This window comes from Chinchilla lanigera, unplaced genomic scaffold, assembly GCF_000276665.1.
Source record: "Chinchilla lanigera isolate Chin_1 unplaced genomic scaffold, ChiLan1.0 scaffold00015, whole genome shotgun sequence".
In the NCBI taxonomy this organism is placed as follows: domain Eukaryota; kingdom Metazoa; phylum Chordata; class Mammalia; order Rodentia; family Chinchillidae; genus Chinchilla; species Chinchilla lanigera.
In genome coordinates, this window is record NW_004955416.1 from 15,048,106 (window position 1) to 15,066,834 (window position 18,729).

At 49.7% G+C, this 18,729-nt stretch overlaps 1 protein-coding gene across 2 annotated transcripts in view; it reads right to left on the reverse strand.

The window, feature by feature from the left end:
- Positions 1–1,743: 1,743 nt before the first annotated feature.
- The window catches only part of Vps33b (vacuolar protein sorting 33 homolog B (yeast)), a 21,260-nt gene continuing 4,274 nt past the window's right edge, over positions 1,744–18,729 (reverse strand). The window contains exons 2-23 of one of the 2 annotated variants that reach the window (XM_005381517.2): positions 17,515–17,595; positions 17,049–17,110; positions 15,483–15,532; positions 15,196–15,263; positions 10,949–10,994; positions 9,498–9,592; positions 9,004–9,108; positions 8,506–8,602; positions 8,220–8,297; positions 7,960–8,033; positions 7,703–7,789; positions 7,428–7,518; positions 7,122–7,196; positions 6,800–6,864; positions 6,650–6,704; positions 5,236–5,282; positions 4,331–4,463; positions 3,672–3,745; positions 2,918–3,019; positions 2,667–2,742; positions 2,471–2,587; positions 1,744–2,077 (exon numbers count right to left, since the gene is read on the reverse strand). In XM_005381517.2, coding sequence (XP_005381574.1) covers positions 2,025–2,077; positions 2,471–2,587; positions 2,667–2,742; positions 2,918–3,019; positions 3,672–3,745; positions 4,331–4,463; positions 5,236–5,282; positions 6,650–6,704; positions 6,800–6,864; positions 7,122–7,196; positions 7,428–7,518; positions 7,703–7,789; positions 7,960–8,033; positions 8,220–8,297; positions 8,506–8,602; positions 9,004–9,108; positions 9,498–9,592; positions 10,949–10,994; positions 15,196–15,263; positions 15,483–15,532; positions 17,049–17,110; positions 17,515–17,595 — 1,731 coding nt within the window. In that variant the 3' untranslated portion in view covers positions 1,744–2,024. Of the gene's footprint in view, positions 2,105–2,470; positions 2,588–2,666; positions 2,743–2,917; positions 3,020–3,671; positions 3,746–4,330; positions 4,464–5,235; positions 5,283–6,649; positions 6,705–6,799; positions 6,865–7,121; positions 7,197–7,427; positions 7,519–7,702; positions 7,790–7,959; positions 8,034–8,219; positions 8,298–8,505; positions 8,603–9,003; positions 9,109–9,497; positions 9,593–10,948; positions 10,995–15,195; positions 15,264–15,482; positions 15,533–17,048; positions 17,111–17,514; positions 17,596–18,729 lie in introns of both variants that reach the window. The other variant, XM_005381516.2, reaches the window with a different exon arrangement.

Genomic DNA, 18,729 nt, shown 5'->3' on the forward strand with positions numbered 1-18,729 from the left:
TTTTTTTTTATGTTTTTGGTACTGGGAATCAAACTCAGGACCTTGTGCTTACCAGGCAGATGCTGTGCCACTGAGCTATATCCCCGGCCCTCTCAGGTCTTTTTACACTGTAGCTCTGAAGCTCGTATCTTTGCCATTCACAGCACATACACAGCAGGTAAAAACACCACATATCATGTGCATGTGACCCTGTTAGAGGGCCGTACTGTGTGTCCCCTTGAGTGTGAGCACATGTGCTGTGACAGTTATTTTACTTGACATAGGGTCTTTCTGATGCCACATGTTCCTTCTGTAGACTGACAGAACTGTCAGGAGTATCGTCAGTCCTGCACACTAGCCCAACAGAACATTTAAGACTTGCCTTTTCCTTGGAATGTATTCTGATACAGCATTACCATTCGTCTGTGGAAAGAATGCAATCACACAGGTTTTGATGTTTTCTTTCTCTTGGTAAGTGGTAGCACTGTGGGGTGAAGGACAGATGGAGACAGGGTGTTGCAAAAACCCAGGCAAGAGACAAAGACTTCTGCCATGAGGATGCAGAGAGAGGAGGATCTACACAGGTTTCAAAATAAGAACCAATAGGACAGGATGACCAGCTAAATATGGGATAAAAGGAGTAAATCTGAGGTCAAGGCTTTCTTTCTTTCTTTCTTTCTTTCTTTCTTTCTTTCTTTCTTTCTTTCTTTCTTTCTTTCTTTTTTTTTGCTTTTTGAGGCAGGGTCTCACTATGCAGTTCAGGCTGGCCTTGAGCTCACTTTATAGCTTAGGCTGGTCTCAAACTCGCGATGATCCTCCTGCCTCAGCCTCCCAAATGCTGGGATTACAAGTGTGTGCCACCATGCCTGGAAACACTGTTTCTTATAGGAACAAAATCTGGATAGATGAAAATGTCGATCAAGGAAGTAATGAAGAGGTGCAGATTTAGGGATTCAAAGTTAGTTAACTTTACTTTTTTTTTTTTTTTCTCTTTTTAAGACAGTCTCACTTTGTAATTCAGGCTGGTCTTAAACTCACTGTACAGCCCAGGCTAGCCTCAAACTCATGGAGATCCTTCTACCTCATCCTCCCTAGTGTTGGGATTACAGGTATGTACCACCACACCTGGATGTGACTTAATTTTAGACATGATGAATTTGTGGAATGACCAGGTAGGAAACCCTCATGTGAAGTTCAGGAGGAAGATGGAAGCTTGAGATCCAGAAATAGATGAGACAACCCAAAGACTGCAGGAGGACAAAAATGACAGTCCCAGGAGCAGAATAACAGAATCAAGAAAGAAAGCGTGGTCATCAGTGAGATCAAGTTAGAAAAGGCCTGAAAAGAGACAGAAATGCATGCAATTTTTAAAAGATTAAAGTAAGAAAGAGCCAGGAGTAGTGGTCCACACCTGTAATCCCAGCATCTGGAAGGCTGAGGCAGGAGGATCCCAAGTTCAAGCCCAGCCTAGGCAACTTAGCAAGACCCTATCTCAAATAAAAAATAAAAAGGGGCCAGACATGTAGCTCAGAGTAAAGGCTCTGGGTTCAATCCTTTGTACTGGAAAAACAAATAAACAAAAAAAGCTCTTTGCTAACCAACTAATCCACCTTCCTTATTTCAGGCTGAGGAAGCTCTGGTACAGAGCTGTGAGAGACGTGTAAGGAAGAAGAGCTCTCTGGGAGTCAGCATTTGAGGCCCCAAGACTGGCCCCACTGCGCGGTCACTAACAGAAGCAGCAGCACAGGTCCAGAACTACAAGGCTTTATTTACAGAGTCTTTATTTACAGTGATATTCAAATGGGATTTAGCAAAGGATACCTCTTTCCCACATATCTCAGCAGCATGGACCATACAGTACTTTGCGAACAAACTCGAGGACCAGTCCAGAGACAGGACACGAACACTCTCTTTAGATATGTTCTCAGAGTCCCAGCTAAGTTCCAGGCTCCCCAGCTCGGAGCAGGGGAGCCGTATCAGCAGCTGGGTGCCACATGCCTGCCCGGGGGGACACTTGGGAAGCCTTGATCGCTGGCTGGGAACACTCAGGCTTTCACCTCACTCATGGCCTCCATCAGGCGAGCACTGTTCGTGACAGCTGTCGTCAGAAAAATGAACCTGTACCCTGAAGAGCCAAGAGCACCGGCAGAAGCAACTAAGGGCGGGCCACGGAGCCCCCGAGTCCTCCGTGCCCGCTGGATGAAAGAACCAGTATAGACACAGAGATGTCAGGACCAGGCTCTTGGGCACCACACACTTGCCAAGGCAGGGGGACTGGCAGCAGCAGGCCTGTGGCGAGGAGCACCAGGCCAGGAGAAAAGCCTTCCCATGTGGGGCCCCAGAACCCACGCAGGCCTCTCCTCGCCCTCTGGTTTTTTTGTTTGTTTTTTTCCAGTACCGGGAACCGAACTCATGACCTTGCACTTGCCAGGCAGGCGCTGTGCCACTGAGCTAAATCCCCAGCCCCTCTCCTCGCCCTCTGTTCTCTTACCTTTCTCTCTGCCCAAGAACCGCAGGGCTGAGATCTCCGAGAACGTGCACCCCCCCAGGAACACCACCAAGATGAGGCGCAGGGACTCGCTGGAAGCCCTGTCTTCCTTGGTCATGTCTGTGAAGATTAGTCACCTCAGCGCCCGCGGGAACATGGGCAGCACGTGACGCCCCCGCCCTCCTGCCACGCCTCACACCTGTGAACGAGCACTCGCTGCAGTTGAGCAGCCGCACCACCTCCTCCAGGCCCTGCCAGCTCCGCCGCTCCAGCACCTGGGGAGACGCAAACACTGCTTTCAAGTCCACAGGGGCACCGGGCATAGGGAAGGAGGGCACAGCAGCCAGGCTGTCGTGTTTCCTGCTAGTTACGAGCATTAAAGAGCTGGGGTGAGCCAGGGAGCACGGGGAAGCAGAGAATGAAAACAGGACCAAGCGTGGCTGTTCCCACCTGCTCGATGATTCGGCAGCTCAGAGGAACATAAGCGCCGCTGAAGACATACGCCATGTCGCGGGGCACTTTCAGGTCATACTCGCCATCCACACGGGGGATCTAGGGCAGAGGTGCCACACCAGGCAAGTGACAACTCAGCTGTGACCCTTCAAAGGGTCAGACAAGAGCAGCACGTCCCAGACGACAGTTCCTGTTTCCCGTAAGGGAGAACCAGCAACAGTCCCATAAACAAGGAATCCATCACCAAGACGACCACTTGCGTTCAGCACCTGTCCATTCTCTGCCAGTCTTCCCTAGTTGCCTGTGAAGGGGCTGGAGGAGGGGGTCCCCCTTTCCTGGCTCCCCTTTCCTGGCCCTTCCCCTCAGGGGAGCACAAGAACTCATGCTTCCCTGTATTCACTGGCTCGGGCTGGGGATTTAGCTCAGGGGCACAGCGCCTGCCTGGCAAGCATGAGGTCATGAGTTTGATTCCCGGTACTGAAAAAAAAAAACAAAAAAACACAAAAACAAAAAAAAAAAAAAAAAAAAAAAAAAAAAAAAAAAAAAAGAAAGAAAGAAAGAAAAAGAGGTATTCACTGGCACGTGTTGTGTTTGTTAGTAAGTCAATCTTTTTGTCTTGTCTCAAATTAAGCTCATGCCTATAAGGCTGCCAAGGGATCTTCCTAAAACCGAGAGCAAATGGTTTTTATGGGTTCAAAGTACTCCACAGAGGAATAATCTGTAGCCTCCCATCCAGCTGTGGTCCACATACCAGATTCAGCTTTTTGCTGATGGCACGAAAATTGCTCCTCTTGGCCAGAGAACTGAAGGCATCAGTAATCTTTCCTGGGGAAGAAAACTGCTGGGTTCCATCAAAGATGCAGGTAGTTGTGACACCACCCCACTGCACAGGGGTCCCCGTTCAAGACAGGACAGGACCAGCATGTCTGAAGACCCCCTTGGAACGACTCACTACACTTCCCTGGAGCTGACCAAGACACTCTCGGCACACCATTCCCCACCCTCCGTCTTCTTCCCCCTATAGTTCATCCCCACCTGTTACGTGCAGTCCACAAGGTGACCCCAGTTTATGGGTTAAGTGTCAGAGCTTTTGAGTCCTACCGACCTGACCTACTACCCATGGGACCTTAGAAAAGGCTCTTAATTTCTGTAAACCTCAGTTTCCTCCCCTATAAAGTGGGGAAAGAAAACCTAACTCAGTCTTTTTGAGGATTAAATGAGAAATTACCCCCAACAGCATAGGCCAGGATAAGTGTCCAGTACATGGAAACTGCTCTTCCTAGTGAAGTAGCAGTGGTGACGACACAACAGGAAGGGATCACATTCTCCCTCCCCCTGCCTCTTCCTCCCAGGGCTCTGTGGAGCTGGAGGAGAGGGAACAGCCGCCGGGCACCCATGCGCCCTGCTCACCTACAGCCTTGTCGGTCACCAGCTTGCTCACTTTACTCTCCACTGCTGTGAGCGTGTCCCCAGGGGCCTGCTCCGTAAGGAGCCCGGCTCGCCGCAGATTGGAGAAGGTCAGCAGGTGCTCAGGACCGTAGCTCTAAAGGAAATGCAATCAGCTATTTACTGAGTGTCTGGTAAGAGTCTGGTCCTGCTAGGTGATGCGGAGGTGAGGGGAGAAGGAATTCACAGCCTGATCTGAAACCTCTGCCCTGTAAGAGCTTGGACTTTGTTGTATGCAGGATTTTCACATCAGAGATAACCCAACACCAAGCCAGGCACAGTGGCACAAGTCTATAATCCCAGCATGTGGGAGGCTGAGGCAAGATAATCACACGTTCAAGGTCAGCCTGGACTACATAGTGAATTCAAGGCCAATCTGAACTATATAGTGAGAGTATCTCCAAACACACACACACACACACACACACACACACACACACACAGAATAGAAAAGGAATAACCCAACACCAAACAAAGAGGAATAAAATGCAGCTTGAAACTCTTATAGGACAGAGGAGGCTGTGATGGAAAGGTGGTCAGGAAGCTTCACAGATGAAGTAAGACATGAGAAAGATCAGGAAGACAAATTAAATCAGGGCCTCACAGGGTGCTGAAGTCAGCGGATTCCTAGGCAGAAAAACTCGCTGGGTTTAGCAGCTGAACTGTTTAAATTCTCTTGGCCCAGGCCACCCACCATGAGAGGCAGGGTGTGCTGAGAGGGACTCTTGCTAGCACCGCTAGAAGAGGGCTAGGATGGAAACAGGATGGGGGAGGGGAGGACAAGGGCCATTTCTCCTGTGCCTTTTTCAAAACTGCTCCAAAATCCCCCTCCAGCAAGTTCCCTTAAGAACAACTTCTCCAGGCCTCACCTGCAGGTACTGTGTTTTCAGGGATCGGTAATCCTTGGGGATCAAACCTAAAGGTGAGAAATTAAGAGGGTGTGTAAGAGGCCTCCTGAGGTTCCTAAAACCCCCAGCAAAAGCACCAACACCACTGTCATCAGGAGGAAGGGTTTAGTATGTGTTAGTCCTGCATAAGGTATAGTTGATTCTGAACTGAACGCTGAATTTAAGCTTGTTTATTAAAGACAAAGGCCAGCCACAGAGTTCCATTCTGGCCACAGGGTGCTGTGGAAAGGGTACGGGCTGCTGCTGCTGAAGCTGCGGCTGGGGAGGTAGCAGGGGAAGCAAATGGGGTTTCTCCTGTCTTTCCAGCTACGAGGCAGTTCTGGGAACTGCTTCATAGCTCCTGAGAAACAGGAAGAGTAAAATGGCTTCCAAGTATGGTCTCATGTTTCTTCCAGACAGAAATGGACTTCCAGCCAGGCATGGTGGTGCAGGCCTACAATCCCAGCACTTGTCACTCAGGAGGCTGACGAAGGAGGACTGCTATGAGTTTGAGGCCAGCCTGGGCCACACAGTGATTTTCAGGAGCAGCCTGGACCACACAGTGGGACCCTGTCTCAAAAAGGTTTAAAAAAAAAGGACTTCCAACTACAGTACAGTCAAGGTGATTTAGAATAGGCAGAGGACTTCTCTAGGTAGGAAGCAACCTTAAAGAATATTGACCAAACTGGAAGATTTCAACAGTAAAAACAAACTGCTGTGAAAGGCAACAGACTCTGGGCTTTGGGAAATGTTTATGAAATTAGTTGGCTGCCCCTTTCTCCTAGAATGTATATAATTTTATCATGAAACTGTTACACAGGAGGCAGCTGAAGCTACAGAGAAATGCCACACCGCTCCACACCTTTGCTGCCCTGAGCCATAATGGGCACAGCCCTGCTGCTTAGGGATGGGCCAATTAATCACCCTATGACCTGGTGGGGAGTCACCCACAGCAAGAATTGCAAAAGAATCTTTCCCCCAGTACTAGGCATTAAACAAGCTGCATCCCTAGTCTTTTTTTTTTTTTTAAGACAGGTCTCTCTATGTAGCCCAGACTGGCCTCGACCTCATAGCAGCCTCCTGCCTCAGCCTCACGAGTGCTGGGACTACAGGCATGTGCCACCACGAGTGTCTTATTTTTTATTTTGAGACAGAACCTTGCTAAATCCCTAAATTGCCCAGGCTGGGCTCAAACTTGTGATCTTGCTGTCTTAGCCTGTAAGAATGCTGGGATCACAAGTACACTGCACCATGCTTGGCTAAACGCTGCTTTATTTTCTCGAAGAAACCACGAAGCTACAGGGAAACATCCTGCTCCTACAAGACTTGTCTATTACAATCCTGTCTTCTGTCTGGGGCACAGATGTCATCCTCATCTCCCAGCTTTTGGGCTCACCATTCTCCGTGATGGACAGGAGGCACATAAGGCGAAGGCTTTCTATGGGTGATACCTGTGAGGAAGACAGGGTCAAGGAGAGCTGTTCTCTTCCTTCCGCTTCGCCCCACCCCCACCCCAGCACTGTTCCCCAAGGTCTCAGCCACTCACCTGCCGATCTATGTGCTCTTCGATGTAGCTGGTGCTCTCCCGGATGTTGAAACCTTCCAGCAGTGCTGTGGGGACAAGGAGCACCTGTTACTGGGGTCAGCTCAGATGCTGCCTTCTATGCTAACAGGCAGCTCTCTCCCCATCTCTTCCTCCATGTTTGGGGGTGGACTGATGAACCCCAGGACTCCTCGACCCAAGGACTCCTCACAGGAAGCAGCATCTCATATAGCCAATGTGAGCTGGGAGGAGCCGGAGAGCATCTGGGGTTGGGAGGCGGGGCTGTGGGAGCAGGAGCAGAAGTCAGGGAGGCTGCTGCAGGTACCATGCTCGGTCTTGATCAGCTCCTGGAAGTCCTGCTTCGTTTTCTTCTTCATGATTGATTCACAGGCCCCGATATCTGCAGATACGACAAAAAGGGAGCTGACATTCCTGCTTCTAGAAGGATGTCTCTTTACTGTCCAGAAGGACAGTATCTTAAGGCAAAATTCAGAACCACTCCTTCCCATTTGGGACCAAAGGAGACCACTACCCACCAACAACCATGGGTCTCCTCTTGGGAGGCAAAGACCCTCAGCATTGTCCACCGGGGGTACAGTCACCTCCCCCTGCACCCCCAGCTGGCACCTACGGAGACTCAGCAGGCGGTGCTCCTGTTTCAGGCCCTTAAGCTCCTGGGACACAAAGTTCTTCATCTGCTTGATGTCCATGCCTCTCCGGCGCTGTGGGGACGTCCCCATAAGGTCAACACCCCCGACTTCACACGAGAAGCCACCACACTTCTCTGTTGCTACCACCCGTGAGAGGAGACAGGGGCCTGTCACCATATCAGGAGGGGAGCCCAGGGGCAGCAGCCCGGGGAGCCACTGTGGAAACCGAAGAGAGGAGCAGGGGGTGTGGCCTCACATCATACTGGGCCTGCAGGTTCCGCGCCTTCTGGCTCAAGAAGCCAAAGACATTGGAGAAATGCTCATTGCGAATCTCACTGAACACCTGTGAGGGGAGAGGCAGACACGGCTCACTGTGTCAGAACTGTAAACTGTCCCTTCTCACATCACCGGCAGAATGGCAGGACAGGGACAACTGGCATGCTCTGACAGGAACCCTTCCTCCCGGGGCTGGGCCCAGCCCTGTGTAAGTCACTGCTAGTGCCCAGCCTTTACCTTGTCCTCGGCATTCAGCAGCACCTTCAGGCTCTTGTCAGAGGACGTGACTTCTGGGCCAAAGTCGACACTCCCTTTGAGAGCAGAGGACAGGACTATTAGGAAGTCCAAGGAGGCCTCCTCTTGCCAGGAAAAGTGCCCATTACCAGCAATGGACTCCGAGTCAGGGTCTCTTCCACAAGCACAGCCTCGCTACAGGAAGCCCCAGAGGCTGACGGCCACTTCCGCTTTGCCAAGACGTTGAGGATGAGGCCACTTACCACACTTGATGCGGAAGGTGTCGTCCACCAGCCCTTCATAAACTACTTGGGAGCAAAGTGCCGTCACAAAGTCCATGTCTGAAACCAAGATCCAGACCGTGAGGGTTCCTCTTGCCCATTCTGTTAGATACCAGTTCAAATCCTTTCCACTGAGCCCAGGTGCCTATGCTCTGGTCACTGCAGGGACTCACAGCCCTAACCTGCACACCTGGACTTTGCCACCACACTTTCCAAGCTCCCATGTCTTGCAGGACCGAAAGACAGAGGAATGCGGGGCACAACTGACCTCTATCCAGGAGAAAGATGTGTCCGATCTCTGGCCTTCGGCTTTTGGTTTCACTCTCCTCCTCCTCCTCCAGCTTCCGCCACAATTCATATGACATCTGCCAAGGCCCAAAGCATTCTCCACTTTATGTCCAGGTCCCTACTGCAGCCCCATCCCTACACAAGCCAACCCTTTCCAGCGGCACTTTGTCTGGCCCCCAGGAAGGGGGCTAATCATGACCAAAATGAACCCACTGTCCCCTCTGCTCCTCTCTCTCTGCCACTCCCCACACCGATGAGGGGGTTACCCTGCCCGAAGATGAAAAGATGTAAGGTGCCACCCAGGGCCCTAGCTCTTGCTTTTCTGTCAGCCACACAATTCTTGTCACTGGACTACACTGGAACATAAGAGCAAGGTGAATACATCTCATATGCACCACAGATGCCCATGCATAATCACTGCTGCGTACAAAACAGGGAGAACCAGGGCTCCAGGGATGAAGACTGCAAATGCTCTTACCCTGGCACACCTGCCAATCCCATAGCTGTTTGGAAAGGGTCCATAGAGAGTGCTGAGAAGGTGCAAGGCCTGAGCCACAGTGTTGATCCAACGCTGATCTCCTTCCTGCAGGGCCACAAAGACATGGGTCAATCCAACAGGGCCCCTGGAGAGTGGATAGCCCTAGAAGCCCCGCGGCAGGACGGCAGTCTGGGGAATGCTTGGAAGAGTTTGTACTGGTCCCAAAGGAAGACTCATCCGGATCAACCTGTATATGTCAATTACCAAACCACTCACTTGCAATAAATTATGTGTTGGACAAACGTTATTTTATTTTTTTATTTTTTTGGGTTTTTTTCCGGGACCAGGAACTGAACTCACGACCTTGCGCTTGCCAGGCAGGTGCTGTTCCGCTGAGCTAAATCCCCAGCCCCTGGACAAAGGTTAAATCAGTATTTCTACCCCACATATTTGTCCCTGTTTCTTGATGCCAGGATCAGGGGTTCTGTATTTACCAGAAAGTAGTCCCTGAAAAATTCTGGCAGCTCCATGCTCAGCAGATCCACATCAAGAGGCAGCAAAGAGAAGGCCCATTCATCACAGCTCACGTCTGTGGGGACACAGCACATCAGGCTTTCAGAGAAGGCCTGCCAGTCATACAACAAACATTTGAGTGCCTGTCACACACCAGGTACTGTGTTTGGTGCTGGAGACTCAAAGAAGCATAAGAAACAGTCTTTGCTGTTAAAGAAATCAGTCTACATGTGCCTGCCTGGCAAGTGCAAGGTCCTGAGTTCGATTTTCAGTACAAAAAAAAAAAAAAGGGAAGAGTCTGGTAATGAAACCTGTACAAGGCAGCCTGCAGCACAGTGTGCTAAGTAGTGGGTTTTTATTAGAGGCCTGACCATACATTCGTTCACTCATTTGCTCTTCACAAATATTTACTGCAACTCACCTACTCACTGGACTACGCTAAGTACTGGGGAGACGGTCTCAGCTTTCTGGCACTTATGATCTAGCAGCAGGGAAACGCAGCAGACACATTGTGACACGAGCTACTTAATTGCAGTCCTGCTTTCGAGAAGCAAAACAAACCCCAGGCTGAGAGTGTAGCTCAGTTTAGAGCACATGTTTAATATGCATGAGCCCTGAGCTCCATCCCTAGAACAAATCAAACAGCAACTCCCGCGCATAAATAGCTAGCTGCAGTGCTATATGCCTATAATCCCAGCACTGGGGGAGGGTGAGGCAGGAGGATCAAAAGTTCAAGTCTCACTTCAGCACTAGCAAGACACTGTCTCAGAGGAAATACATAAGCCAGATGTGGTGGTACACGCCTGTAATCCCTGCGCTTGGGACACTGAGGCAGAAGGATAACTACAAGTTCAAGGCCAGCCTGGGCTACACAGACAGACTTTGTCTCAAAATAATTAATTAATTTTAAAAGGGCTGGGGATGCGGTCACTGGTAATACATATCTGGATTTGATTCCCAGTAGCACAAAAAAAAGTGACAAACTTAGAACCTGCGTGAGACATGTGGAGGCCAAAAGTAGTAGCATGGGAAACACTCCGAGCAGTAGGAAATGCATGTGCAAAGTCCCAGGGGCGGAGGGCAGTGAGGAAAAAGCATCACGGGATGCAGCTAAAGGGGCAGGAAGGGGTCAGAAGCCACGCTAAGGATGTGGACTTTACGCTGAGCCACTGCAGGGTATCCAGCAGGGAGAATGGAGTGTGGAATGCACAAGGCAAGGAGCCCCTACCTTTCCTGGCGGGAGCAGGAAGTGAGAACAGCAGTTCCTGGCCCCCAGCTCCAAGCCCGGGAGCCCCTCCGGGGTCCTCAGTGTCCTCTGCCCTCCCTCCCCCAATCCGCAGGAACTAGGAGGAGAAGCTGGCGGGGGAGACAGCAGCTGTCCGTCCTCCCACTCGCTCTCCCTCTCTTCCCACTCACATTCATCTCCTCTCACCTCCATAGATCCCCTCCTCCTCAAGCACCATCTCACACGCATAAAACTGAAAGACAAGAGGAAGTTGGTTAGTGATGTCCGTCTTCTCTGCCCTTCCATTTCTCCATAAGGTTGTCAGGGTAGAGCCCCCAAGATCTGACTCTGGTGGCTTTGTGAGAACCAGAGGGCTGGGGGTATGGCCCGGTGACAGGCCACTTGCCCAACATGCACAAATCCTGGGTTCAGTCATCAGCACCAAAAATAAACAAATACATAAATTAAATTTTAAAACATGGAGACCAGAAAAAAGACCAGGACACACACGAGTGCACCTTATCTCCTCCAGGGCCTGCCCTACACTGTCTTGGAACTCTGCTGGGGAAGACGGCTGTCACCACACCACCCTGTCCTGGACCTCCAGAACCGTAAGCCAAAATAAAACTCTCCTCTGTAAGTTACCCACTCACGGGGATTTCATTATAGTAATGGGAAACAGCTTAAGGCAGTGATAAGGACAATTCCTGAACCCAGTGAAAAAAGCCAAGAGAATGCAAAACTCTTCGATCTAGAATGGAATCATCTAACCCAACACTTCATTCCTTTTTTCACCCTTTTTTACCCCCTTTGGTTTTTTGAGTCAGTGTCTCCCTATCTGGTCTAGGCTGGCTTTGAACCATGATCTCCTGCTTAAAGAAGTGTACCACACAGGGCTTTTTCACCCATTTTATTTGCCTATTAATCCAATTGCTTTTTTTTTTACAATTGCTTTTTTAAAAAATCTTCCTTAGAGACTGGAAAAGCTTTTACAGAGATGTTTTGGCTGTCTTTGCAGGATGAGTTGAAGCCTCGTATGGCAGTGCATGCCCATAATCTTGGCATTTGGGAAGCTGAGATAGGAAGATTGTGAGTTGCAGGCCTGCCTTGCCTGGGCAGAGCTGGAAGAATGGTATAAAAAGCTGCAGATTCAGTGGAGGCACAGGGCAGCAGTGAGGTGCAGGATGTCTGGTAAGGACATGCCCCTGGGACCCTGGACACACAGGGCAGGTGGAGGCAGGGCCCTGCACGTCAGTGGCACATAGGCTGTATTTAAAATGGTCATTTTAGGTGGGTGTGGTGGTGCATACCTATAGTCCCAGCACTCGGGAGGCTGAGGCAGGAGGATTGCCATGAGCTTGAGGCCAGCCTCAGTGAGTTCAAGGTCAGCCTGAGCTACACAGCAAGACCCTGTCTCAAAAATAAATAAATAGATAAAATAAAGTGGCTGTTTTTTCCAAGACAGAACAGAGAATAAAGAGTGCTAAGGACAGGACACAAAGGAAACCCAAAAAGAAGGAGCAGGAGCAACAGCAGCAGGGCAGGCAGGAAGGTCACTGACTCAAGGGAGAATGTTCGACCGTGCCTGGCATCAGAGAAGCTGCATAGAACCATTTGCAGGGGATGAGATGAACAGGCGGAGGGTGCCAGGACATAAGCCTGGCAGTGCCAGTCACCAGCAGGGAGACGGACAAGCTGCTCAGAAGGGTGAGATGAAAAGGCTGAGATGAAAAGGCTGACGGGTGAGACCGGGGTTGGGTGGGGACTCACTGACCATGCAGCTCCAGGGGGCGGAGCTGGCACAAGGCTCAAAAGGAAATGGCCAGGGTTGCTGCCTCCTTTGCACCAAGTGGGGAAAGGATCAACGTTTAGAGAAAATTAAGAATATTGAGGCGCACACAGGGGACAGAGACGGCAATGCTGTAACAGCTGTACTAGGGTTGTTCTTCGCGTTTTACACTGGTCCCCCGTCTCCACCCGGTCACTCTAGGAGGTGAGACTCGGGCCCTGCTACCCAGAAGAATCATACTCATCTAATTTCTGCCAGGAAAGCAGAAAGCTGAAATCCACAGGCCTGATTTAAACTTTGGGGGGTTTTGGTTTTTGATTTTATTTTGCTGTCATCTGTATTGTTTGGTGGTGGGAATAGAGACTGCAACTTCTGAGTGCTGACTCAGTCTGAAAACTGCCAATCCTCATAATTAACAAAATCTCAGGGGCTGGGGATTTAGCTCAGCGGCAAAAGCACCTGCCTGGCAAGCGCAAGGTCATGAGTTCGATTCCCGGTACCAAAGGGGGGAAAAAAAAAAAAATCTCAGAGCCAGGCGTGATGGCACACACCTGTAATCCCAGCACTCGGGAGGCTGAGGCAGGAGGATCCTTGTGAGTTTGAGACCAGCTTGGGCTACAAAGTAAGGTCAAGGCCAGCCTGAACTGCATAGTGAGACCCTGTCTCAAAAAGACACAAAGTCTCAGAAGGACAGAGACGTCCCCTTCCCTCTAGTTAGAGGGAGAGATCTTCCTATGATAGAAAACTAAAGAATTTGATGAGAGAGGGTGTTAAATGGACAATATTAATGAAGATACCAATTTTTTTTTATAATATGGACGTTTATAGAATTATTTGAAGCTATTACCAGCTTTCTATTCTCTGTTCATATAAACAGATCCTTGGAAATATAAAGCCTCAAAACTAAAAACTGCTGCCAAGGCACCTTTGATAACATTCACAAGTAACTGACATCTGCTTTTTTTCCCCCAGTACTGGGCATTGAACCCAGGACCTCTCACATGCTGGACAACTGCTCTACCCTTGAACCTTTCCTTGGCCCTGACTGCTTTCCTTACTCAATATTTCTTGCCCTGGAGAGTGTTTCTTTTTTTTTTTTTTTTTTGGTTTTTCTCCGGTACCGGGAACTGAACTCACGACCTTGCACTTGCCAGGCAGGCGCTTTGCCGCTAAGCTAAATCCCCAGCCCCGCCCTGGAGAGTGTTTCACATCACAAATCTGTACTCCTAGGCAGGATAAACACTGTAAGACGGCTCTATCAATCTGCAGAGGACGTTCAAAGGACGGTCACTGCATTCTCCTCCATCCCCTTCACTGAGAACAAAAGCATGGAGGCTTAACACAGACTGAAAGTCACCTCACTTAAATGAGAAAGGATCAGGTTACTACTGCCACCTCCACTTTATAGATGGTATGACGACACAAAGCAGGTAACAGCTTCTCCAACACCATGCAGCTGGTCTTTAGTCTTAGCTACTGCTCCTATTTTCTCTAGATTTTCCTCAGAAAATTTGAAAAGAAATACATCCCGTCCTTCCCCACCCCTCTGGTAGCACTGAGTATGGAACCCAAGGCTTTTGCACCTAGCTACCTCCCCAACACTTCTGGATTTTTATTTTATTTTGCTTTACATTGGTTGATTAGTTGACTGACTGATGGTGTTAGAGACTGAACCCAGAACTTTCATATTGTGCTCCAACTCTTTTATGACTTTTTTTTATTTTGAGAAAGGGTCTCACTAAATCACTAAGTTGCCCAAGTTGGGCTCAACCTCAATCCCCCTGCCTCAGCCCCCCACAGTGCTGTGTTTATAGGTGTGGCCACCACACCCAGCTATGTCCTTTCAACTTTAGTTTCTACCTGCTGTAAGTGTGGTGTTCACTACCTGGTAGAGCTTTATAGGCCTATAACTGGCAGAATAAAGGCCTGGAACATCATTCTTGCCAACCACTGAGGCTGAGGAAGGGCCTGCCATGTACCTAGCTAATGTGGAGGGGATAGAACAGCTCAACAGAATCACAAAACAGTGATAAAAGCCAGGGGCTAGGGATTTAGCTCAGTGGCACAGTGCCTGCCTAGCAAGCGCAAGGTCGTGAGATCGATTCCCGGTACCGGAAAAAAACAAACAAATGAACAAAATCAACAGTGACACAAGCCAGGCATAGTGGCACACACCGGTAATCCCAGCACTTTGGGAGGCTGAACAGGAGGACTGTGAGTTCGAGGCCTGCCTGGGCTATACAGTGAGACCCTGTCTCAAACTCCCCACTACCAATAACAAAAAAACCCAGCGGTACAGCCAGGTACAATGGCACACACCTCCAACCTCAGCTACCTGGGAGACTAAGGCAGAAGGATGACAAGTTGAAGCCCAGATTAGGGAATTTAGAGAGATCCTGTTTCAAAATAAAAAATAAAAAGGGCTGGAGATATGGGGCAGAACTCACTCTGTGCAGAGGCTCCCTCTGACAATACTACAACACTGCTTGGCGTTTTGGGGCAGTCTGATGACAAACCCTCTGCTTTCCAATCAGGGACACATGAAGCAAAATACAGTGGCAGGTCTTAGGTTCGGTCCTTCAGGTTTTCCTGCTGTTGGGCCCCACCCCTGCCCAGTCCCTCACCCTGGCCAACTTTATTTCCCACTCTGCCAGGACCTACTCACCTTCTGAGGGCTGAAGATCACTTTGTATTTTCGAGTTCGGCCGGCCAATTTGTCAGCATTGACGAGATCTACAGACAGAACCAATGAAGCCTGGAAGGCCACAGACTGACAGCCAGGTAGCAGCAATCTTCTTCTACATGTGCTGCAGCCAACTCACATGATTCTAAGCTACACCCTCAGCCATAGTCTTCTTTAAAAGGGTGGGTCCCGTGGCCAAAAAACTGGGATCTCACCACCCCCTCCCAGGTCTTAGTTACACCAAGTACCACAGTCCGCAGGCCACTCACTGGCAATGTAGCGCATATTCTTGATGCGGGGTCTGACCAGGAAGCACAACCTATGGGAGAGAAAGGAAAAAAAGAAAAGTCAAGTCACGACATTGGGAACTTTGAAGAAAATGAACCAACGCCAGCTCTTTATTCATTTGCCCTTCTTGACGAAGAACCCCTTCTGGTAGGGCTCATCCTTTCCAAAGCCACGCCAGTTCCCATGGTCTCCCATGTGCCAGTCCCAGAAGCCATCGCCCCACACCATAGGGCACTGTGAGGAGCTCAGTGCTTTTTTGGCCCTGTGAGGGGTCTAGGAGCTCCTGTTCTAAAATACTGTATAGTCCAGTGGGTAAAAAAGCCATATATATGGAGTATATGAATAATCAAGTGCTAAAAAATAAGGAAGTAGCTGGGCATGGTGGTGCATGCCTGTAATCCCAGCACTCGGGAGACTGAGACAGGAGGATTATTGTGAGTTTGAGACCAGCCGGGCTATAAAGTGAGGTCAAGGCCAACCTGAACCACATAGTGAGACCCTGTTTCAAAAAGACAAAGAATAAAATAAAATAAAACAAAAAAATAAAAAATAAGGAAGTACAGGAAATCATGCTTTTTAAGTTGAGGTTGATGGATGCATTCTCCATGATCTGGAAAATCTCTTCTCCTAAGGTACACATTACTTAAGTCTGAGAAATATTACAGAAAGACAACAGGCAGTTCCTGACCGTGTGTCCAAAGAAGAGGACAAGTACACAGCTCACAGGATCCGGAGAGGAGTTACCCTGCGCCGGCAGGAACCAGGTGCTCAAGGAGGGAGGGGCAGGGCCCGAGGACAGGAGGTACAGACAGAGCAAACAGAGAAGTGGAAGGGCGAAGGGACAGGCTGAGGGAGGGGCAGTACGCAAAGCACAGTCAGCAGAGGCTTGACAGGGACACATGAACAACAAACTGAACAGTGGTATGTGAGGCCGCACTGGTGACAGCCTTGGCATCTATGATTCACAATTTGAACTCTAAACTGGGCGTGGTGCCGCATGCCTGTAATCCCAGCACTCGGGAGGCTGAGGCAGGAGGATTGTTGTAAGTTCAAGACCAGCCTGGGCTACAAAGAGAGCTCAAGGCCAGCCTGAACTGCACAGTGAGACCCTGTCTCAAAAAAACAGAAAAAAAAATTGAACTCTACCCAGTCAGAAATGGAAAGCCTTGAAGGTTCTTGATAAGAACACTGTGAAAATAATTTTTGGATAGCTGGGCATGCCGGTACATGTCTGTCATCCTAGCACTCTGGGAAGCTGAGGCCTGGGCAACTTAGTGAGACCTTGTCTCAAAATAAAAAATAAAGAAAGGGTAGGCAGTGTAGCTCCATGTGAAGCCCTGGTTCAAGCCCCAGTGACTGTAGGTGGCAATGGATTTGACAGGGAAAGGACAAGGGTGGGAGAAGTTTGAAATTGTACAAGTTCAAGGAAGTGAACCCTATCACAGACATCACAGAGCCAAATTTCGGCTAAGACAGATCAAAGGTCGGTGCCAGTGTCCCGGGGACCTCCTCCAGCATGGCGGCGAGACAGACTTCCAGACACTCACTGTTCGTTGGAGCTGAGCACGGGCTTGTTCTCCACCTTGTACAGCTTGTCTACTTCGTGTTGCTATGGGGAGAACACAAGACAATGGACATAAGGGTGCTTGCTTGAAAACCACAAAGCATCACACAAAGACGAGGGACTTCTTCAGGGTTGCTTCTCTCTGATCGTTCTGGGACTCACACTGCTCCTTTGCAAACTATCCCGCTAAGCCTTCCTCAAACTGCCCACAGGGAAACCAAATTGAAAACAATACACAAATGACACAAGCAACATCATCAGCTCTGTGATGTCTGTGATAGGGTTCACTTCCTTGAACTTGTACAATTTCAAACTTCTCCCACCCATGTCCTTTCCCTTTGTCTGCCCGATTCAGCCACCCTTCCTTACCCTGTAAGGGTGGTCACTTTCTAGGAATTTGTACTGTTCATCAAAAGAAAAACTGCTTGAAGAGGAAAGAGGGCTGTTACCTTCAGGATGGAGACATTGGCAATCCGATCCAAAGGGCTCATGAGATCTGGCTCAATGAACAAATCCTTTTTCCCAGGAAGCTGAAGGAGAGAGACACAGTACGTTGGGTCACTCGTGGGTCCCACAAGCTCCCTCAGCTGAGAAGTCCCCAGCCTCACATCCGCCAGAAACAGGGCTGTGGAGCGAGAAGTGTGCTAGCCATCATCTAACCCTGCTTTTTTGTTTTTTTTTGTCTTTTCTTCCGGTACCAGGAATCAAACTCATGACCTTGCACTTGCCAGGCAGGCGCAGTGCCCCTGAGCTAAATCCCCAGCCCCATAACCCCGCTTCTTTTTGGTACCCACAGAGATGTCTCCCTGTACATTCACCCATTTTGGAAAGCTATTTGCCTTCTTCCTCAGGTTAACTCCTTGCCACCCGGCCGTCCTGCCCTCCTGTGACCTCGATCTGCATGGTCGGTCCTCTTCCCTCAGCCTCCTCCACTGTCTCCCCACAACCCCTGGTCTCCTGCTGAACACAGCCAAATGACAACCTCCTCCCCAGCTAACTGTGAAATATCAGAGGACAATCACGCTGGGGCTGGAGCCAGGCGCAGGCTGCACGTGCCGTTCAGCTGCACAGATGCATGCAGTATGAGCAGGTCAACAGTTCTCGACAGGGGGCAACTGCACCCTCAAGAGACGCTGGCAGTGTGCAGACACTTTTGGAAGGCTGACTGGGTTACTGGGATGCTGCTGCTAAGCAGCCTACAATGCATGAGACAGGCCTCCAAACACAGAATGATCCAGCCCAAAATGTCAACAGAATCAAGTTTGAGAAACCTTGACAGGGGAGAGGGAGGGAAATGAAACTGTGACAGTCGACTAGAACTGAGCGCGCAGGGTTCCAGAAGCCAAGCTGGGCAGTTGGGACTTGACCCTTTGTGGAACAGGGTAAAGAAAGCTTCTGTCCTGGAACTTCAGTTAGATGAACCTCACACCTACTGATCAGGTGGACTGGAGATACGAGAACTGCAGGGAGAGCGCACACTGAGGAAGTTACTGCTACAGACCAAGCGCCCAACATGCGGCAACGAGTGAGGCCCTGCCTTAGCCTGCACTGCTGGTGCGAAAACAGGGTAAGGGCTCTGAGATAGAAATGTCTTTGAGTACTAAGTACGTGGAAGACATTAGCAGTATTAACACTGCTAATATCTGATGGCAGGATTATAAGTG